The 23,839-nt window shown below is 42.6% G+C and overlaps 1 protein-coding gene across 1 annotated transcript in view; it reads right to left on the bottom strand.

Moving 5' to 3' along the window:
* Window positions 1–17,093, bottom strand: part of SUN1 (Sad1 and UNC84 domain containing 1) — a gene marked incomplete at its 5' end in the record, with an annotated part of 56,437 nt that extends 39,344 nt beyond the window's left edge. The window contains 1 exon segment of the mRNA XM_056537056.1: window positions 16,997–17,093. Coding sequence (XP_056393031.1) covers window positions 16,997–17,073 — 77 coding nt within the window.
* Between the last annotated feature and the right edge of the window lie 6,746 nt (window positions 17,094–23,839).

The raw sequence follows: 23,839 nt of genomic DNA, 5'->3' as shown, positions 1-23,839 counted from the left end.
CAGCCGAGCTCAGGGAGATGAGGGAGGGGGCGTGAACCTCCTCCTTCCCCTTGCTCTGCCCTCCCCCAGCTCTAGCTTTGGAAATGTTCGGAGAGCTGGGGGAGGAGCGGACGCATAGATCTACGGGGGCGCAAAAAACCACCTCACACCGGTCTTCTCTGCTGTAATCACGCCCCCTCTGTGTGATTGACAGCCCACGTCACAGCTCTGCTCCCTAAGTAGACAGAGCAGAGCAATGAAACAGGCCGTGACCTGGCTGCCAATCATGCCGAGAGGGTGTGATTTCAGAAGTCGGGGCTAGGTAAGTAGCGCTCCCACCCAAGGGACTACCTTGTGGAACAGCAAAAAAGACAATTTATCCTCCCCATCCCTGCGGGAAGAAAAGGTTTCCCGGGCATGGGGAGGATAAAGATTTTACTATATAACAACGCATTGCTGCACATTATATATAGTAAAGTCACATGCAGCATTTCTAGGCCGGAGCCTGCCCGGAGTGGAGAAGAGGACCCCCGGAGAAGGACAGCCCGGACCGGTTCACCCTCCACCAGGAATGCCGCCGGACACTACAGGAAGGATGGATGGATGGATGGCCCGGACTACCCTCCCAGGACGGTCCCTGCAGCAACTGGGAAGGTGAGTCAGGGTTCTGGGATGGACAGGGATCTGTATAATATACTATACCTACAGAAGGCCCTCCAGCTGTAGCAAAACTACAACTCCCAGCATGCCCGGACAGCCAACGGCTGTCCGGGCATGCTGGGAGTAGTAGTTTTGCAACAGCTGGAAGCACCCCTAGGCGCGGTGTGGTGCGGCGTGGCGGGGGGGGGGGGGGGGGGGGGGGGGAGCGGTGGCGTTGATAGGTCTCAGGACCCCCGGACAGGCAGGGGGAGAGAAGCTGGTGGCGGCCTATGGCACCGCAAAAGCCACTGCAGTGCATTGATTTAAAGCGCCCGCTTTAAATCAATGATCTGCAGCAGTGTCGCGTGGGGACAAATAGCCGATAACTTATACCGGAATATCGGTATAAGTTATCGGCTATCGGCCCTAACCTCCACCGATTATCGGCCCTAAAAAAACGATATTGGTCGATCCCTAGTCCCCCGTCTATATAGTCTGTGTAGAACTTGCTGCCCAAGCCGGTTGCCATCACTAGTGTCTCTGACGTATTTCCCAATTGTACGATTGCTCTTGCACTCCATTTTCATCACTACATTCCCGGACATTAACCGTAAGATTTGCAGAGCAGTTCAAGCTGAAATCCTGCACGACAAATCCCTCAAACACTCGAGACCTGGCTCAGACATCTCCATGAAGTGGTGAGGTGAAAAGACCACTGTGTGTATCAATGAACGGATTATACAGATCCTCTTCACTAAACAACGCTCATTCACATTTGCCAACAAGCATGTGTCTTCTGCAACATGTGTCAAATGCACAACGCATGTCGGCTGCCAAACAGCGCTGAAGAGTAACAAGCTGGTAGTGTGAGCCCTGCACCGCAGCCTCCGCCACACGTGTCTGCAGGATTACACTCAATAATAGCCTGTTATATCCTAGGGCTGGGAAATAGTGTTCTCTCATAATGAACGCACTGTCAGGGGATGATGAGAGTAGTAGTTTCATAATAGAAGAAAAAGGAATCCAGCTCACCACTCCAATATAGTGCACGGATCTGTGCCCCGCAAGACACACAATGTGCAGAAGACGATTATCCAGCACTTGATATACGAAAGTTTTATTGAAGATCACAAGACACTGTTAAAGGGTACTCCTGTAGAAAACTTTTTTTTATTATTTATTTATTTTTTTAGCAACTGGTGCCATAAAGTTAAACAGATTTGTAAATTACTTCTATTAAAAAATCTTAATCCTTCCAGTACTTTTTAGGGACTATATACTACAAAAATTATTTTCTTTTTGGATTTCTCTGATGTCACAACCACAGTGCTTTCTGCTGACCTCTGCTGTCCATTTTAGGAACTGTCCAGAACAGGAGAAAAAATAGCAAACATATGCTGCTCTAGACAGTTCCTAAAATGGACAGCAGAGGACAGCAGAGAGCACTGTGGCCATGACACCAGAGAAATCTAAAAAGTAAAGCATTTCCTCTGTAGTATACAGCCCATAAAATGTATTGGAAGGATTAAGATTTTTTAATAGAAGTAATTTACAAATCTGTTTCACTTTCTGGCACCAGTTGATAAAAAAAATAAAATAAAATAAATAAAAAAGTTTTCCACAGGAGTACCCCTTTTAAACCGACATACCATCAGATTTGTTTCGAGCACATGCGTTCGAAACGCATCTGATGGTATGGTCGGTTTTAACACCATCTTGTGATCTTCAATAAAGCTTTCGAACATAATTAAAACCAACCATACCATCAAACACGTTTCGAAACGCACCTGAAGGTATGGTTGGTTTTAACAGTATGTACGAAAGCTTTATTGAAGATCACAAGACACTGTTAAAACCAACCATACCTTCAGATGCGTTTCGAGCACATGCGCTCGAAACGTGTCGTATGGTCGGTTTTAATGATGTACGAAAGCTTTATTGAAGATCACAAGACACCGTTAAAATGGACCATACAGATGCGTTTTGAGCGCATGCGCTCGAAACGCCTCTGGCATGGTCTGTTTTAACTATGTACGAAAGCTTTATGAAGATCACAAGACAGTTAAAACAGACCATACCAGATGAGTTTCGAGCGCATGCGCTCGAAACACGTCTGATGGTATGGTTGGTTTTAACAGTGTCTTGTGATCTTCAATAAAGCTTTCGTACATCAAGTGCTGGATCATCGTCTTCTTTTGTAGTTTCATAATATCTGAAGATTCCCGGACTGGAGAATACTGCATTAAGCTGTGTTCACACAGCACCAGATTTCCATTGACAAATCAATTGTGGATCTTTCAGAAAAGGTGAAACCCTGATTTCTGCCATGGAAAGGCTAAAAGAACTACACAAGATTTGGCGCCATTGTGATTAGAGGCAAATTTCCAGTACATTCACAGTTCTGTGCCACTTTTTTCCCCCAGAGCAAGTGAATGTGGAACATAACATCCGAAAACCGCGCCACCCCTGCACTCTGGTTGTATGTAGTATTGCAGCTCAGTTTCATTAAAGGGGTAATCCGGTAAAAAAATAAACTATTTTATTCATATCAACTTTGTAAATCACTTCAATTAAAAAACTATTAATCCTTCCAGTACTTAGCTGCTGTTATGATCCACAGGAAGTTCTTTTCTTTTTGAATTTCCTTTCTGCCTGACCACAGTGCTCTCTGCTGACACCTCTGTCCATGTCAGGAACTGTCCAGAGCAGGATAGGTTTCTATGGGGATTTTCTCCTGCTCTGGACAGTTCCTGACATGGACAGAGGTGTCAGCAGAAAGCACTGTGGGCAGGCAGAAAGTAAATTCAAAAAGAAAAGAACTTCCTGTGGATTATAACAGCAGCTAAGTACTGGAAGGATAAAAAAATTTTAATTGAAGTGATTTACAAATCTATTTAACTTTCTGGCACCAGTTGATTTAAAAAAAGAAAGGCTTTCCAGTGGAGTACCCCTTTAAGGTGGAGGAAGGTTATATGTAATACCACACAACCAGAGGACAGGTGTGGCGCTGTTTTTCTTTTTCTGGATAACCCCCTTTAAAGCCACATTCACACAGTTAGAAATTATAGGAGCAAAAACCCACCATGAATTTCCAGAAAAAAAATAAAAAAACATTTGTAATCTCGACTGAGGTGTGGAATCTGCTCCAAACTCAAGACAGAATAAAAGGACATGTAAACGAGGAATTACACCAAACAATTCAGATCTAGTGTCTTTACAGGGTCATATCTATTAATGTCCCCGATAGAAGGTGGCTGTCTAAATTTTAAAGCCATTTTAAAAACCAAAACTGTTACAAAACTATAACTCCTAGCATGCCCAGACAGCCAAAGGCTGTCTGGGCATGCTAGGAGTTATAGTTTTGTAACAGCTGGAGGCACACTTTGCAAAACACTGACTTAGTTCCTGCAAAATAAACTGGATCTGTGATGGAGCACCCTTGAATGGAGCTCCGACCCATGGACCCTAACCTTAGACACTTATCCCCTATCCATGGATATAGGATAAATTTATGAACGGCCAGAGGGGAAAGGGCATTTTGGCTGGTGGTGGCCCACTGGGAGACCTCCAGCTAGTTATGCATCCATCTCACACGGAGGCCCCCAGCTTCCTGGACAATCCCAAGTGAAGCTGAGAGGGCTGTCACTTGCATTTGTCCAGGAATATGGGGACTCCTCTGCTGAGGAAATGTAAGAAGCATGTAAGGGAATATAGGAGATTGTGGGAGGGTTCCCAATGGTCGGACCACCTACGATCAGAAGCTTATCTACAGTCCATGGTTGGGGGATAAGTGTCTTAAAGGGGTTCTTGGCTGGAATTTTTTTTTTTTTTATATCAACTGGTGCCAGAAAAATAAACAGATTTGTAAATTACTTCTATTTAAAAAATATTAATCCTTCCAGTACTTCTCAGCTGCTACATGCTCCACAGGAAGTTATTTTCTTTTTGAATTTCCTTTCTTTCTGACCACAGTGCTCTCTGCTGACACACCTGTCCATATCAGGGACTGTCTGGAGCAGAAGCAAATCCCTGGTCCGGACAGTTTCTAAAACACAGGTGTCAGCAGAGAGCACTGTGGTCAGACAGAAAAGAAGTTCAAAAAGAAAATAACTTCCTGTGGAGCATACAGCAGCTGATAAGAACTGGAAGGATTCAGATTTTTTTTTAATAGAAGTAATTTACAAATCTGATTCTTTCTAACTCCAGTAGTTTAAAAAAAGGAAAAAAAAAAAGTTTTACACGGGAGTACCCCTTTAAAAAAGGTCAGTTCTCTGGACTACCCCTTTAATATCAAAATGAAATCGCCAGTGTTGTAGTGCAGGCGCCAAGTTCCCAATTCCTCACACAAAAAGCGAAACCAACGCCCAGCAATGTTCCTGTCACCTACAGTCAGGCGCTGGGCTGAGATGATCTAAAAATTCCCCGTGTTCACCGCTCAGCAGTAAAATCTATTCACACTGCGCTTTCAGAGTCCATTTGGCATAAGTGGAAGAAAGCTCCTGGAACATATGTAACACCTATCTACAGGTTTCCATGTACCCAATAAATGCCAGCGTGCTGTGCTTTTGTATTTCAATGCATAAAATACATTAGTCTGCTCTACTATTCCATGCAGAGACATTCACTGGAGAAATATATAGCACACAGGATCCTATTGGCAACACAAGTCACTGTATGCCTATAATGTGAAGACGCCTTCACCTGAATGACAGCGAAGAGTTAACTCCCAGTTACAGCGCTTGCACAGCTGGATGCACAGACTTGGCATGGCAGAACACGAAATACAGCCCAGCGGGCACAGTGCCATTGTGTTTTCCTCTAGAAGCAAAGCTTCTGGGTCTGTAGACTTGCAAACTTACAAAGAAAACCATGGCCGTGCCATACAAGTACATAAAAGGTAAAGTAATCATACTACAGATCTGTAAGGCTGGGTTCACACCACGTTTGTGCAATACAGTTCCCGTATACATTTTCAATGTGAAAACCGTACGGAACCGTATTGAAAACCGTATGCATTGACTGTCCATTGAAAACCATATGCCAAAAGATGCATCAGGTTGTGTCCGTTTTGCACCCTGTACGGTTTTGTCAGGTTTTTTTCCCCCGTACCCAAAACCGTAGTCTACCACACGTTTTTGGTCCGGGTGAAAAACTGTATCAAACCGTATACGTTTTTTTTTAAACATGGGAGTCAAAGGGAACCGTACAGAACTGTATGTGCATACAGTTCCATCTGGTTTTCACCATACGTTCTTTGGCTTTACACAGTTTTTTTTCTTGGAATTTCAAACAAGTGAAACGTTATTCAAAATGGAGTGAAAAGTTAAAACGTATATGTTTTTTTCTTTAAAAAAACAGATGCAACCGGACATCATTTTTTCAAACCATATACGGTTTTTAACTGTATACGGGTTGAAATTTGTACACGTTTTGATACAGTTTAGTACTGTTTTGAGGAATCCGTTTTTCATCAAAAACCTGATATGGGAACTGTATTGCAAAAACGTGGTGTGAATGCTGCCTTAGGCTGTGATCACACCACGATTTTGCTATACGGTTCCTGTATCAGGTTTTTGATTTTAAAAAAATAATAAAATAAATGGATTCCTCAAAACCTGACTAAACTGTATCAAAAAGTGTGTACAAATGTTTATCTGTATACGGTTGAAAACCGTATACTGTTTGAAAAATGATGTCCGGTTGCATCCGTTTTTTAAGAAAAAAAACGTATACAGTTTGAACTTTTCACTCCATTATGAATAGAGTTTCACTTGTTTGATTGAAATTCCAAGAAAAAAAAAAACTGTGGAAAGTCAAAAAACGAAAACTGGATGGAACCATACGCACATACGGTTCTGTACTGTTCCCATTGACTGCCATGTTTAAAAAAAAAAAAAAAACAGTTTTATACGGTTTTTCACCTGGACCAAAAACCGTGGTAGGCCACGGTTTTATGTCCAGGAAAAAAAAAAAAAAAACGTATGGTTTGAAAAACTGAGACAACCGTATACATCATTGTGCATGCGGTTTTGAATGGGAAGTCTATGGGCACGGTTTTCTGTACGGTTGCACTTTTTTTTATATGAAACCGTATATCAAAGTCATGGTGCAAACTTTTTTTTTTTTTTCTTTTTTTAACATGGGAGTCAATGGGAACCGTACAGAAGCGTATGTGCGTATGGTTCCATCTGGTTTTCACCATACGGTTTTTTACTTTGAAATTCCTAGAAAAAACTGTGCAAACAAGTGAAACGTTATTCATAATGGAGTGAAAAAGTTAAAAACACACTTTTTTCTTAAAATATTGATGCAACCGGACATCATTTTTCAAGCCGTGTATAGGTTAATATTTGTACACTTTTTAATACAGTTTAGTCCGGTTTTGAGGAATACGTTTATTCATCAAAAACCTGATACGGGAACTGTATTGCAAAAACGTGGTGTGAACCCAGCCTAACCCTGCTTTGTATGCATTTACTATTTGCTCTTTGGAACTAAACCTGACCACAGGACTTCTGTTTAGGAGGGCGTACTGTAAACCTAGAGGACAGGAATCTCCGTATACTAAACAGGAAAGACATCAAACCCTTCTCAAAACATCAAAAAAACATAACTACACGAAAAGGGTACTCTGGTGGGGGGGGGGGGGGGGGGGGGTATACGTGCCAGAAAGTTATACAGATTTGTGTATTACTCCTATTTCTATTTCACACCTTCATGACCCAGGGTTTTTCTGTTTTTTGCACTTTCGTTTTTTCCTTCTTACCTTAACCCATAAAAAAAAAAAAAAAAAAAAAAACATAACCCTTTCAATTTTGCACCTAAAAATCCATATGATGGCTTATTTTTTGCGCCACCAATTCTACTTTTTAATGACATGAGTCATTTTACCCAAAAATCTACAGAGAAACGGGCAAAAAATTAATTGTGCGACAAAATTGAAGAAAAATTTTGTAATTTTTGGGGGCTTCCGTTTCTACACAGTAGATTTTTCGGTAAAAATTACACCTTATTATTCTGTAGGTCCATATGGTTAAAATGATCCCCTACTTATATAGGTTTGATTTTGTCGGACTTCTGGAAAAAATCATAACTACATGCAGAAAAATTTATACGTTTAAAATTGTCATCTTCTGACCCCTATAACTTTTTTTCTGCATATGGGGCGGTATGAGGGCTCAATTTTTGTGTCGTGATCTGAAGTTTTTATCAGTACCATATTTGTAATGATTGGACTTTTTGATCGCTTTATATAAATTCTCATGATCTAAAAAGTGATCAAAAACACGCTATTTTGGACTCGAATTTTTTTGCGCGTACGCCATTGAACGTGAGTTCAATTAACTATATATTTTTATAATTCTGACATTTCCACACGTTTAATTTACACAGTTTTTTTTTTTTTTTTAAATGGGAAAAGGGGGCGATTCAAACTTTTATTAGGGAAGGTGTTAAATGATCTTTATTCACTTTTTTTTCCACTTTTTTTTTGCAGTGTTATAGCTCCCATAGGGACCTTTAACACTGCAAACACTGATCTTTCACATTGATCAATGGTTTCTCATAGGAAACCAGTGATCGATGATTCTGCCGCTTGACTGCTCATGCTTGGATCTCAGGCACTGAGCAGTCATTCGGCGATCGGACAGCATGGAGGAAGGTAGGGACCCTCCGGCTGTCCTGTAAGCTGTTCCGGATGCCGCGGCGATCCCGAACAGCTCCCTGAGCATTAGTTTACTTTCAACTTAGACGCATAGCCCCACGTTAAAGAACAGGAGCCGATCCATGATGTACATGTATGTCATGGGTCGGGAAAGTGTTAAAAATCTTAAAGGGTACTTCGGCGGAAATTTTTTTAATTTTTTAAATCAACTGATGCCAGAAAGTGAAACAGATTTGTAAATTACTTCTAATAAAAAAATCTTAATCCTTCCAGTACTTAGCTGCTGTATACTACAGAGGAAGTTCTTTTATTTTTGAATTCCTTTTGTCTGACCACAGTGCTCTCTGCTGACACCTCTGTCCATGTCAGGAACTGTCCAGAGCCGGAGCAAATCCCCATAAACATCTTTTGCTTGGGACAGTTCCTGACAAAGAAGTGTCAGCAGAGAAAACTGAGACTGGAAAGAACTACACAACTTCCTCAGGAGCATACAGCAGCTGATAAGTACTGGAAGGATTAAGATTTTTAAATAGAAGTTATTTCCAAAGCTGTTTAACTTTCTGGCACCGGTTCAGTTGAAAACCTTACTTTTTTCCCCCATTGGAGTACCCCTTTAATAAGTACAGCATTTTGCAGTACACTGAAGGCTCAAAGATAACACTAGTTCTGTAGTCATAACCATCCACTTTGTATTTTAAATTCTCAGATCTAATTTTGCTATTAAAGCATTAAAAAGTAAAATCTGCATTGTGACCTACCAGTAACACCATTTATTTGCTTCTTTTACGACATCACTCTAAGGCTGCGTTCACACAGCCGTCTAAACCCGTCCCATTCTTCCCTCGTCAAAAATTAAAACGGACTTAATAAAAATAAAAATTAAAAAAAAAATTAAATAATGGACGCAAGCGGATGTTATCCATTTGGATCAGTTATTGTTCAGTTAATAAACCAAAAACATTTTTTTTGTCCTGAGCATTAAAGGCTCATCCATTTTCCATAGACTTCCATGTTAAATTTACTGTACCCGTTTTTTGTTCCATTTTTTGACGGAAGAAAAAATACTGCATGTGCCGTTTTTTCTGCCATCAAAAAATGGAGATGAGTGCAGACGGGTACAAACGGATGTAAAAAGATTGTAAAAAAAATCCCATTGACATGAATGGGATTTTTTTAAGCAAGTATTTTAATCAGCCTGCAAGAAAGGAACCGAAACTGTAAAAAAAAAAAAAAAAAAAAAACGGAGACAGACTGCCGTGTGAACGCACCCTTGTAACCAAATCCACATTAAATTTGCACCAATACTTCTTCACGCTGAGAAACATCTGGGAGTCTGCTACAATTATATCGACACATTCACATTGATACCACAACGGTGAACCCATATGTATTTCTATAAGCCCTATGCAGATGTCTTCCAATCCGTATACCTCCAGCTGTTGCAAAACTACAACTCCCAGCATGACTGGGAGTTGTAGTTTTGCAACAGCTGGAAGCGCCCTCGTTGGGAAACACAATCCTGGCCACATTCTGTTATGTCTGAGCCTCCCTCAGGATTGCAGCATAGCTTCTCAATACACAAGGGCGCAGCCATATTTACATAAAACCAAAAACACTAACAAAAAAAGGCAATATAGCCCAGTAGGAGTGATCCTCCTGGTGACTCTACTTGATGTATAACTCTAAGCCAAAATGTTTACAACCTGTCAAAACAGAAAAACACCCCTACGCCATGAGTAAAGCGCCGTCACCAAGTAGTAAACATTGCGGATCTGTCCTGCCTACACACATACTATCCCCGGGTGGGGTTAGAGCTTCCAAGGCCGAAATACTCAACATCTGACTCATCTGCTGTGAAGACACTGGCTCGGGAACCACCACCAGCAATGGATTCAGCAGGAAAACAACATACTAAGGATGCACCGAAAGGGACATTTTGGGCCAAAACTGAAAATTTAGGCTGTGCTTGGCTGAAAACCAAATCCGAAAATGCATTGTCCCCCCCCATATTATATTTTATATATATATATATATATATATAATATTTATTCTTTAGTTACATTTTATCATGTTTATTTTGGGATGTGATATGACCAAAATCAGCAATTTCTTTATTTTGAATTTTTTAGTGTTTATGCCGTTCACAGTGCAGGGTCAGAAACATAATTTAATAGTTGGTCTTTTTTCAACCTTACAAACTATGTTACTATGTAATTGTTCCATTAAGTTCAACCTATATCCCTAATGAGTCCCTACTGAGTTAATCCAGAGGAAGGCAAAATACCCTCATACTAGAGGTAAAAATTAATCTGGTATCCATAACCAGCAATGTTATTATTCTCCAAAAATGCATCCAGACCCCTTTTGAACTGTTTTATAGAGTTCACCATGACCACCACCTCCGGGAGAACATGGCGATACCAAATAAGTTTATTTGTAATATTTTTTTTCATATATATTCATTATGTGGAAGATGGGAAAAGAAACCCATCCGGCATTTGTTTAGAGTGTCGGGTGCAGTGCTGGAGACTCGTGACGTCACGGCCACGCCCCCTCAATGAAAGTCTACAGGAAGGAGCTTGACAGCCATCACGCCCCCTCCCATAGAATTGCATTGAGGGGGCGTGGTCGTGACATCACAAGTGTCTGGCGCTTCACCCGACACTCTAAACGAATGTCAGGTGCAGCAGGGAGATCGGGGCGGGACCCCTGAAATCAGACATCTTATCCCCTATCCGAAGGATAGGGGATAAGATGTATAGGGACGGAGTACCCCTTTAAGTTAACTAAAGTTAGGTGGGAGGCACTGTCTAGATATACATTGTCCTATATGTGAAAGGGTGTAGTTGTGGCCCCAAGCTTAGCATTTCTCCACATGACAGTGCTCCCTAAATGAAGAAGTATCGGTGGATGGTGGATCCTGAAAGTAAAAACTGAAAGGAACTTTCCTGGAGAAACTTATCAATTGTGTTATGTGTTTCTTTACATCATCTTTAAATCTTTACATGCCCATCATTAGGCAAAATAGTGTGTGGAAGGGGGAGGGAGGATTTTTGAAAAAAAAAACACTGTCTGAAGAACATTGTTTTTGTTGCCTGTAGCAACAATTACAGCACCCCTTACCCTACTTATTCCTTTAAAACGAAAACTGTACTGTGATTAGCTGCTGTGGACAACGAAGGCCACATTCCTTCCAGACTGTTTTCAGGTCTCCTCTAGCAGATTAGCTGTCTGAAGTATTACTGTAAAACCAGTGATTCAGGCCAACGCTGCACATTACAACACATACCCCCGCCCCCTCAATGCAAGTCTATGGGAGGGGGCGTGAAATCTGTCACACCCCTCCCATAGACTTGCATTGAGGGGGCGGGGCATGACGTCATAAGGGGGCAGGGCTATGATGTCATGAGCTCCCGGCGCCAGTGTTTGGAACAGTTTGTTCCAAACACTGAGCAGCGGAGTACCCCTTTGAAGGCTATTACAACAGATTTAGACCTTTATATATTAGCTTCTTTTTCTTTTCATTATTCTTATTGTATGTAACGCTGTAATGTTTTCTTTAATTGTTATTAAGTTGTTTATGTTATAGTAAAATAAGATTGCTTTCTTTTACCGACATTATGTTAATTCCCAGTAAGCTTTCTCTGTAATAAATGCTTATTAATGTATTTTTTCTTTTATGTAATTGCAATCAAATAAAATGTAGTATAAAAGAAAAAAAGAAAAATAAGTGAATAAAAAAACCTGATGCTAACCTAGCCCCGATCCCCTGAAGGTCTGCCACAGATCAGGTTGACATGGCCGCCATAAGGGTCATGTCGGATACACGCTACTGCAAGGATCCACACACTAAACAAAGACTGTCATAACTAAGATTCCTGATTAACCGGGAAACACGTCGAATCTGAACCAAGGAGTAGCCGCCTGATGACAACAATGAAGCAAGTTCAGGGCCATAGGTTCTCTTTACTAATGTATGTAATATATTATAATATATATATATATATATATATATATATATATATATATATATTATATATATATTTATATTAAATGCTGTTTAACATGATTTCTAATACGGACAAATCAGGACTCTGTTTAGAGGAGCAGCACCTTTTTCCAGTATGCATGATCCATAAAATATATTTAGTGATACTTATGTGGCTATATGGACTTTATGCTGTGCCCTAGATGCTAATTGCTATGTGGACATATGTGCAATATATTTAAGTGCAAACACGGGTGGGTTACAATAGAGGCCTATGGACAAGAATATATACTGTCTGATCGTGACTATAGACAGGAATAGGCCTCTGGGACATAAGACATTGTTTATATCTCCTCTCCTGGGATATCCAGATGCAAGAGAAGTATATCCCAGAGTAAAGAGAGTCCCATACTATGGAATAAAATAAAATTTCGTGCATATTATAGCGTGGACACTAAGATGGAGGCCGATATGTATGTCTATTGAATATGTGCCTCCGTTTTTTTTCTTTTTGAAGTATTAGTCCAGTCCTGAAAACCTTATCCTAGGCGATAAGTTTCAGATAAACCTTATGATAGGCAATAAGTTTCAGATCGCGGGGGTTCCGACTGCTGGGGCTCCCTGCGATCTCCTGCATGGGGCCCTGGCAGCCCGAGAGAAGGTGGCGCGTTGACCATCGCACGAAGCAGCGTCCGACACGCCCCCTCAATACAACTCTATGGCAGAGCCGGAGATTACCGAGTCGGACCCCCCTTGATCTGAAACTTATCCCCTATCCATAGGATAGTGGATACGTTTTTCCGGACTGGACTACTTTAAATCTCATTGTGCTATCAGTGCTACATATATATCTATATGATAGGTGTCAAATCACATATCAGTGCGTGCCACAGATCCGGTTCTCCTCCATAAAGTCTGTTTTATGGGACTTGCCGGACCTTCATGCTCAGCCAACCACTGGTCTGACACATGACACCGCTGCGGCCACCGATAGGCTGAGCGGGAAAGGTTCTGGAACCAGCCCCTATTACTACTTAAAGGGGTACTCCGGTGGAAAACTTTTTTTTTTAATGAACTGGTGCCAGAAAGTTAAACAGATTTGTAAATTACTTCTATTAAAAAATCTTAATCCTTTTAGTACTTCATAGCAGCTGTATGATACAGAGGGAATTGTTTACTTTTTGAATTTCTTTTTTGTGTTGTCCACAGTGCTCTCTGCTGATACTTCTGTCCGTGTCAGGAACTGTCCAGAGCAGAATAGGTTTGCCATGGGGATTTTCTCCTGCTCTGGATAGTTCCTGATACGCGCATCAGGTGTCAGCAGAGAGCACTGTGGACAAGACAAAAGAAATTCAAAATGAAAAAAGATTTTCCTCTGTAGTATACAGCTGCTAAAAAGTACTGAAAGGATTCAGATTTTTTAATAGAAGTAATTTACAAATCTGTTTAACTTTCTGGCACCAGTTCATTAAAAAATAAAAAAGAATAAAAAAAAAAAGTTTTCCAATGGAGTACCCCTTTAACCCCTTAAGGACTCATGACGTTCTCATAAGTCTTCATTTCAGAGTCCTTAAGGACACATGACGTATGAGAACGTCATGAGCTTTCCCGGCCCCCCGCAGCCATCTGGAGCGGAGCCGGTGCCCGATGCCTGCTGAAGTCGTTCAGCAGGTATCGCGGCATATCGCCCAGGGGGGGGGGTCATGATGACCCCCCCCCATGTCGGCGATGGCCGCAGATCGCTGGACAATTCAGCCCAGTGATCTGCAGCGGATTCCGGGTCAATTGGGTCTCCAGTGACCCGGAATTACTGGCTGATCGGGGCCGTCCGGCCCCGAACAGCCATAGCCAGCAGGGGTGAGGTGGCACTGGTGCCACCTCACGATCGCCGCGATTCCTGACCAATCAGGGCACCTGCTGCGGGTGTCACTCCCGCAACCCGCTCCGCCCCTCTTCCGGAGGATGTGAGCGGGTGCGGGAAGTTGACCCCGGCAGCCGGGGACCCCGATCCCCGACTTCCCTGTTTGGATCGGGGCCCCAGGAGCGGCAGCAGTGGTGAGGGACTGACCTGTGTGCCGGAGCAGCAGTTGGAGCTGAGTGACAGCCTCCTGCTGTTGCTTAGCAACAGCTCCCAGCATGCAAAAAGGGCATGCTGGGAGCTGTAGTTATGCAACAGCAGGAGGCAGACCACCATAACTCCCAGCATTCCCTTATGGGCATGCTGGGACTTATAGTTTTGCAACAACTGGAGGCACATTTTTTCTATGGAAAAGTGTACCTTCAGCTGTTGTATAACTACAACTCCCAGCTTGCACAATCAGCTAAAGTGCATGCTGGGAGCTGTAGTGGTGCATCTGCTGGTTGCATAACTACAACTCCCAGCATGCCCGTTGGCTGTTGGTGACTGCTGAGCGTTGTAGTTTTGCAACAGTTGAAGGCACACTGGTTGTGAAACACTGAGTTAAGTAGCAAACCAGTGTGTGTCTCCAGCTGTTGCATAACTACAATCCCCAGCCAAAGTAGTATGCCTCCAGCTGTTGAATAACTACAACTCCCAGCATGTACGGTCTATCAGTGCATGCTGGGAGTTGTAGTATTGCAACAGCTGAAGGCCCACTGGTTGCAAAACACTGAGTTTGTTACCAAACTTGGTGTTTCACAACCAGTGTGCCTCCAGCTGTTGCAAAACTACAACTCCCAGCATGCACTGATAGACCGTACATGCTGGGAGTTGTAGTTTTGCAACCGCTGGATGTTTCCCTCCCCCCAATGTGAATGTACAGGGTACACTCACACGGACGGAGGTTTACAGTAAGTATCCGGCTGCAAGTTTGAGCTGCGGCAAATTTTGTGCCGCAGCTCAAACTGCCAGCGAGAAACTACTGTGAACCCCCGCCCGTGTGAGTGTACCCTAAAAACACTACCACAATAAAAGTAAAAAACACTACATATACCCCTACACAGCCCCCCTCCCCAATAAAAATGAAAAACGTCTGGTACGCCACTGTTTCCAAAACGGAGCCTCCAGCTGTTGCAAAACAACTACTCCCAGTATTGCCAGACAGTCTGACTGTCCAAGCATGCTGGGAGTTTTACAACAGCTGGAGGCACCCTGTTCGGGAATCACTGGCGTAGAATACCCCTATGTCCACCCCTATGCAATCCCTAATTTAGGCCTCAAATGCGCATGGCGCTCTCACTTTGGAGCCCTGTCGTATTTCAAGGCAACAGTTTAGGGTCACATATGGGGTATCGCCGTACTCGGGAGAAATTGTGTTACAAATTTTGGGGGGTATTTTCTGCTATTACCCTTTTTAAAAATGTTAAATTTTTGGGAAACCAAGCATTTTAGGTAAAAAAAAAAACACCTGTGGGGTATTAGGGTTCACTGTACCCCTTGTTACGTTCCCCGAGGGGTCTAGTTTCCAAAATGGTATGCCATGTGATTTTTTTTTTTTTGCTGTTCTGGCACCATAGGGGCTTCCTAAATGCGGCATGCCCCCAGAGCAAAATGTGACTCCTTCTCTTCTGAGACCTTTAGTGCGCCAGCAGAGCACTTTTCACCCCCATATGGGGTGTTTTCTGAATAGGGAGAAATTGGGCTTCAAATTTTGGGAGTTATTTTCTGCTATTACCCTTTTTAAAAATGTAAAATTTTGGGGAAACCAAGCATTTTAGGTAAAAAATTTTTTACAGTTTTTATAATGGGGTCATTTGCGGGGTATTTCTAATATGAAGACCCTTCAAATCCACTTCAAAACTGAACTGGTCCCTGAAAAATAGGGAGTTTGAAAATGTTGTGAAAAAGTTGAAAATTGCTGCTGAACTTTGAAGCCCTCTGGTGTCTTCCAAAAGTAAAAACTCAAATGTTATGATGCAAACATAAAGTAGACATATTGTATATGTGAACCAAAAAAAAAAATCTATTTGGAATATCCATTTTCCTTACAAGCAGAGAGCTTCAAAGTTAGAAAAATGCAAAATTTTCATTTTTTTTCATCAAATTTGGGGATTTTTCACCAAGAAAGGATGCAAGTTACCACAAAAATGTACCACCATGTTAAAGTAGAATATGTCTCAAAAAAACAATCTCGGAATCAGAATGATAACTAAAAGCATTCCAGAGTTATTAATGTTTAAAGTGACAGTGGTCAGAATTGCAAAAAACTGCCGAGTCCTTAAGGTGAAAAAGGGCCAAGTCTTTAAGGGGTTAAGGATAGTGTTTCTAAAGTAGTGTGCCTGCAGCTGTTGCAAAACTACAACTCCCAGCTGTCCAGGCATGCTGGGAGTTGTTTTAAAATAGCTGTAGGGACCCTGGTTGGGAAACCCTGAACTAGCATTTGAATTTCGGCAGCGGCCCAGTCCCAGACCCTGGGTACATAATAACCTAAGGTGCTGCTGCAGGTAATCGCACATTTTTCGGGGAGACAGGCCATATCAACATATCATTTACAAAAATAGTGTTGTGATTGATCTTGCAGCCCTATTTAGAACATACAGAAAGTTGCCAGCTGCTGCCCACCATTGAATTCACAACCTGCGCGCGCGACGTTACTTTTCCCAACACCAGCTGTTGTCAGTGCCAGGATCCTCACCTTTTATAGCACAGCTTATGTACATTGTGTCTGAACTGTCTAATCCCAAGCCTCCTCTCTCTAAGCACAGGGCAACAGATGTCACTCAGAGGTTAGGATCACGGAGCGATACGTGCACGAGCAGAGTCTCACCTTAGAGCGTAGGTGTACCCAGTGTTGTCAGGAAGACACTGAGGAGGCGCGTACGTGTGAAGATGGGAATAATCCATTCTCAGAGTTTCAGATTATGCTGTAGCAAGTAAAAATGCAAGAGGGAAGAAAAAACAACAACATTGCAGTGTTATATTTCATACACAATCTCAGGACACAAGCAAGCGTGCGCAGCAGCGAGAGAGCAATGGATGAACGATTAATAATCGGGGAGGGGGTGGATCATGATTATAAGGCTAAATGATGATTCTGGATCCAAACTGATTCAACCTCTTCCTACACGGGTCACACCTGAATATAAGTGGATGGTGACACCAAGATGACAGACATTGTCCCAGCTCAATTACTGTATATCACTTTTTCCCAACCAGGGTGCCTCCAGCTGTTGCAAAACTACAACTCCCAGCATGCCGGGACAGCCTTCGGCTGTCCGGGCATGCTGGGAGTTGTAGTTTTGCAGCAGCTGGAGGCACCCTGGTTGGGAAACAGTGATGTATATTGTAATGAGACCGTCTGTAATCCAGATTGATGTTTCCCCTAAAAACTAAGTAGCTGTAATGTTTAAGATGCTTAAAGGGGTACTCCACTGGAAAACTGTTTTAAATCAACTGGTGCCAGAAAGATAAATAGATTTGTAAATTACTTCTATTTAAAAATCTTAACCCTTCCAGGACTTATCAGCTGCTGTATTTTTCAGAGGAAGTTCTTTTCTTTTTGAATTTCCTTTCTGCCTGACCACAGTGCTCTCTGCTGACACCTTTGTCCATTTTAGGAGCTGTCCAGAGCAGAATAGGCTTTCTATGGGGATTTTCTCCTACTCTGTACAGTTCCTGCCATGGACAGAGGTGTCAGCAGAGAGCACTGTGGCCACGCAGAAAGGAAATTCAAAAAGACTTCCTCTGAAAAATACAGCCGCTGATAAGTACTGGAAGGGTTAAGATTTTTTAGAGGAAGTTATTTTCTTTTTGAATTTCCTTTCTGCCTGGCCACAGTGTTCTCTGCTGACACCTCTGTCCATGTCAGGAACTGTCCAGAGTAGGAGCAAATCCCCATAGAAAACCTATTCTGCTCTGGACAGTTCTTAAAATGGACAGAGGTGTCAGCAGAGAGCACTGTGGCCAGGCAGAAAGGAAATTCAGAAAGAAAAGAACTTCCTGTGGATCATAGCAGCTGATAAGTACTGGAAGGATTAAGATTTTTTAAAAGAAGTAATTGACAGATCTGTTTAACTTTCTGGCACCAATTGATAAAAAAAAAAAAAAAAAAAAAAAAAAGTTTTCCAGTAGAGTACCCCTTTAAAAAGGGCAGCTGAATTAACTTTGAGGCTGGGTTCATGCAACGTTTTTGCAATACAGTCCCTGTATCAGGTTTTTGATAGACGATTCCTCAAAACCGGATTAAACTATCAAAACGTGTGTACAAATGTTATTCCGTATACGGTTTGAAAAATGATGTCCGGTTGCAACAATTTTTTTAACTTTTCATTCCATTATGAATAAAGTTTCACTTGTTTGATTGAAATTCCAAGAAAAAAAGACTTCAAAGTCAAAAACCATATGGAACTGTACACACATACGGTTCCCATGTTAGAGAAAAAAAAAACAAAAAAAACATAAAAGTCTCAATATGGGTTTTCACCCAGACCAAAAACAGTGGTAGGCTATGGTTTTGGGTACGGGAAAAAAAAACCTGACAAAAACCTTACAGGACGCAAGATGGACACATCCGGATGCATCTTTTGGCATATGGTTTTCAATACAGTTCTGTTTGGTTTTCAAATTGAAAACGTATACGGGAACTGTATTTCAATAACGGGGTGTGAACCCAGCCTTAGTATGGGCTTTTTTTTTGCCTTCCTCTGGATCAACTCAGTAGGGACTCATTAGGGTTATAGGTTGAACTTTATGGACTCTGGTCTTTTTTTCAACCTTATGAACTATGAATTATCCAATTTTATTGGGTACCGATAACTGTGTATAGTGGGACCAGTTGACTCGTGTGTGTCGACAGCTTGAAGGGGTTATTCATCCTTTCTTCAGGCTAAGGCTACATTCACACTACAGAATTTAGCGACAGCAGAATTTCATCGTTGATCGGATTCGGCACCACACACACTGCTGAATTTTCCACATGCAGAAATTCAAGTTACGGACTCTACCAAAAAGAAGAATGATGATCATGTTCACTCTTTTGGCAAAATCCGTTCTGACATGTATCACAGTCTATGGAGACTGGAATGTCCGCAGCAGACGGAATCTCCACCAGGAATATCTCTGGACAGAAATTCCATAGTGTGTACGTAGCCTAAGCCACCAATATTCTGTGGGTAAGGGTCTGACTCCCAGCACACTCAACAATCAGCAGCAAGTAGTACTGTAGCCCCTCCAATGTTTACCTTGCTTGCACTTACTATATAGTAGTATTGTTATGGTGGTCCAAGGAAGTGCAGCCTTGTCCTGTTCACCTGACTAGGACAAAACTGCAGTACCTTGCACTACCTCTACAAATAGTACTGTGATGGGGTTAATCCAGTGTAAACATTGATGAGGGTCACATGTATGCTTGAAAGTTGTTGTTTTTTTGCTTGTTTGTATAGTGATGGCCTATAATTAGGAAAAGGCATAACTATTAGACAGTCTGGGGGTCTCTCCGCCACCAGTCAGGTGTTTAAAGAAGCTGTGGCCCCTGCAGACAAGTGATTACGTTTGAAGCAATACGGGACCATATACGGCTGGGGGAGCGAGAACTGGGCGATCCTGTATCCCAGTCGTATCCGGCCCATATGTAATGTACACCACGGTTTTAGGTCCCGTGAGAAAACCGCATAAGGGACAAAAATTTTTTTTTTTTTAATAAATAAAATGAGCCGACCGGAGTCAGCGTTTCACTCCAGTCGGCTCATTGAAATACATTACATACAGTCTAGATACGGCTGGGATACGGGGAACCCGGTTTTCGCTCCCCCCCCAGCCGTATACGGTCCCGTATTGCTTAAAACATAATGTGAACCCAGCCTTACTTAGCACTTAACTTTCTAGCACTTTCAGACCCCCCCCCCCCCACACACTATCAGACATCTTATTAAAAGGGGTATTCCGGTGAAGAAAAACATTTTTAATCAACTGGTGCCAGAAAGTTAAACAGATTTATAAATTACTTCTATAAAAAAAATTGTAACCCTTCCAGTACTTAGCTGCTGTATGTTCCAAAAGGAAGTAATTTTCTTTTTAAATTCTCTGTCTGACCACAGCGCTCTTCTGCTGACGTCTGTCCAGAGCAGGAGCAAATCCCCATCGCAAACCTCTCCTGCTCTGGACAGTTCCTGACACGGACAGAGGTGTCAGCAGAGAGCACTGAGCTCAGACAGAAAAGAAATTCAAAAATAAAAACTTCCCCTGGAGCATACAGCAGCTGATAAGTATTGAAAGGGTTAAGATTTGTTAATAGAAGGAATTTAAAAACCATGTTTAACTTTTTGGCACCAGTTTATAAAAAAATAAATAAAAAATAAATCATATATATAATAATTCACCGGAGTACCCCTTAAAACTAACCTTTGTATAGGGGATACGTTTCTAGGGGCAGAATACCTCTGCGGAGCTAAATAACCACTTACAAGTTAGCATCCTGATTTTTAGCAGAGAATATAATATGGCTGCAAATGAAGCGGTGAAATATGAACAATAAAATGTGAATCCGCAGGCAGTTTTGATAACACCCCCTCCTATTCATGTGCAGGTTCAGCTTTACACACAGTTATATAAATGCTTGCGGGTAACTTAAAAGCAACAGTGCATTCTCCAAACAGGGATGGGAGCAGATTGTGACATCCTAAAAATACATAGATCTAATTGAGGCAAAACCTCCCCAGAAAACACAAGGGACTATGGGCCCCAATGTAGATAGAGAAGAGACCCGACAGCTGAACAGTCTCCCCCAAGGCATAACTGGAACACACCCATCCGAGCCCAGCCTGAGTCATCGCAACACCCAGCGCCTCCTGGAACCGTCCCAACACACAAAACATCCAACATGAATATTTCATAGGTGAAATCTTATAGTAAGTCCTGTGGGTAGGAGACATGTACACGGTCAGACCTCCGGAGTCACAGTGCAGTGTGGGAAATTCTTATCTATGCCGTCTGTCTGGTGACCATGTAAACACATCTGAGTATTATTACTACTAATACTATGTAATGGCCAAAGGGAACCCCGCTGTCATTGTCTAAACATACAGCGTATACCAGTATAGCAAAATCATTCTGACCAATCTGATGGAACACCTTAGGAACGCACGCAGGTTAGAAGAATAGTTTACAAAGAAATTACAGCCTTGTTTTTCCAACTAAGACCTGGGGGCCACTGTGACCCCCACTCAGGGATGAGAACACTAAACATTTATGGCCTGTGCTCAAACATTACAGCAAAGTTGACGGCCCCCCCCCCCCCCCCCCCCCCCCACCCCCCCCCCCAATTTTGACAGAACCAGATGAGCATCTTTTGTCTTCTCATTCCATGTACTCAGAGCCGAGCATGCATGTGTATGGGGAGAGTATATAGCAGGTGATCATCCCACAGCTAGTGAACGTGTACGGGCACCATTAGGCTGCACCAATGTTTAGTCCTTAAAGGGGTACTCCACCCCTAGACATCGCCCCCGCAATGTCAGATTGCAGGGGTCCCGCCGCTGGGGACCCCCGGGATCTCGGCTGTAGCACCCATCTGTTGTGGCTTCCGGCAGCACTGAAGGCTCTCATCCTAACGCCTCACGACCACGGTGACCTGATATGGTAACGTCACGACTTAGCACCCGTGTGAAGTCATGCCCCGCCCCCTCAATGCAAGTCTATGGGAGGGGGCGTGACGGCAGCCTAGGCAAAATGGATTAAAAAATAAAAAAAAATCCCTGGCAATTCAGGAATCAGTCAGATGGGAAGGAACTCTATAACAACAATGGGAGTGACAGGTGATGGGATGGGCGCTATCTAAGAATAATTCTAACTGCTTTTTTTTGGGGGGGTACTGCAAGTCCTTTTTAAAGGGGTACTCCTCTGCCAAGCGTTTGGAACATTTTGTAATGAACGCTGGGTTTGTAGATTTCAGAAACTGGGGGGGGGGGGGGGGGGGGGAATTATGAAGACTAGTCGAGTGGAATGATATACTGTAGCAGTTGCCCATAGCAACCAGATTCCTTTTTTTAAAAGGATGGAATCTGATTGGTTACTATTGACAACTGCTCTACTTCACAAGGTTAAATGTCCACACTGTGCCCATCCCCCAACAGGGAATGGAGTGGTGGTCACACACACGTGCACTGTCACTATTCCCATAGGGCCCTGAGGGACGGTCACTGTTGAAATCAATGAGGATCCTAATGGACAGACACTTTCTATTGCACATTACCTGAGGATAGGTGATCATTTATTTTAGAGGGGAAAAATCCCTTTTAAAAGGGGGTACTCCACCCCAAGACATCTTATCCACTATCCAAAGGATAGGGCATAAGATGTCTGATCGTGGGGATCCCCAGCAGTTCCTGCTGTACCCGGTGTTAGTTTAGAGTGTCGGGTGCAGCGCCAGAGGCTCGTGAAGACACGGCCATTCCCCCCACAATGTAAGTCTATGGGAAGGGGCCTGCCGTCATCTGATCCCCCAGCCTTCGGATAGGGGATAAGATGTGTAGGGGCAGAGTACCCCTTTAAGGGCAAAGTGTTGTTCCTTTATTTTAACATACACAATCTGGGCCCCCACCCCTAGTAGTGCCACTTAATCTCCCCACTACTCATTCTCCCATCCCTAGCATGTCTCCTGGACTGGTCTTCCTGGGTACTGAAGTAGTGTACAGTGGGGTTTCCCAAACTTAGGCTCCCCAGCTGTAGTAAAAACTCAACTTCCTTCATACCGTCAAACTTCTGCTATACAACATGACAGAGTTGTAGTTTAACAGCTGGGTAGTACTACTGTACAGTATTTTGCTTTTAGATGTGATGGAGGGTCTGCATCTGTAAGTGAAAGCCAACATCGTGAAAACCCTGCGCCAGATCAACTATGATTATTCCTACTGAAGACAATGGGAGGGGATTGTGGGCAGAACGTGTGTGAATATAGACACAGAAAAAGACAGATTCTATTGTGTGAACATGCCTTAAAAAGGAGACTACTGTATAAAACACTACAATGTAACCATCAATGTCATCATTAGGCAATGTTCACACCACAGAATTCAGTCAGAAATGTCATCAAAATTAACTGTCCATTGACTGTAACGGGATCCGGCTGTCCAATTCAGACAGCAGAATTTCCTGCAAAATTTAAAGACTAGTCTTTAATTTTGCAGAATTCCGTGGCGGAACCCCATTGAAGTCCGTGGGGCTTGAAGGTGGGCAGAATAGAGAGCAGACATCCGCAGCAAGCTTTGATGAACAGAATGTGTGCGGAATTGCACCATGTGAACATGGACTAAGCCTGGATTTGCACATTTTTTAAAACAGAGGGTTGGGGGGGGGGGGTGAAATGAGGAATAAGAACCACAATTTACTGTAATTCATTGTGGTTTTGGATGATTATTGACCACGCTGCCAATAACTGAATAGCAAGACCACAGTGATTTGTAGTAAAAACCTACCTGACCTTTCAAATACAAGAAAAACATAAAGGAACCTCGCACCCTCAACAGATTCCAGCCAGATTGTTTTGTAAACAGTGTCCCAAACCAAGTGTTTGTTTGTTTGTGTGTGCGTGTTTTTGTTTGTGTGTGCGTTGTGTTTTTGTTTGTGTGTGCGCGTGTTTTTTGTTTGTGTGTGCGCGTGTTTTTTGTTTGTGTGA

This window comes from Hyla sarda, chromosome 8 (assembly GCF_029499605.1).
Source record: "Hyla sarda isolate aHylSar1 chromosome 8, aHylSar1.hap1, whole genome shotgun sequence".
Classification (NCBI taxonomy): Eukaryota; Metazoa; Chordata; class Amphibia; order Anura; family Hylidae; genus Hyla; species Hyla sarda.
This window is presented reverse-complemented; position numbering and strand designations above follow the sequence as displayed.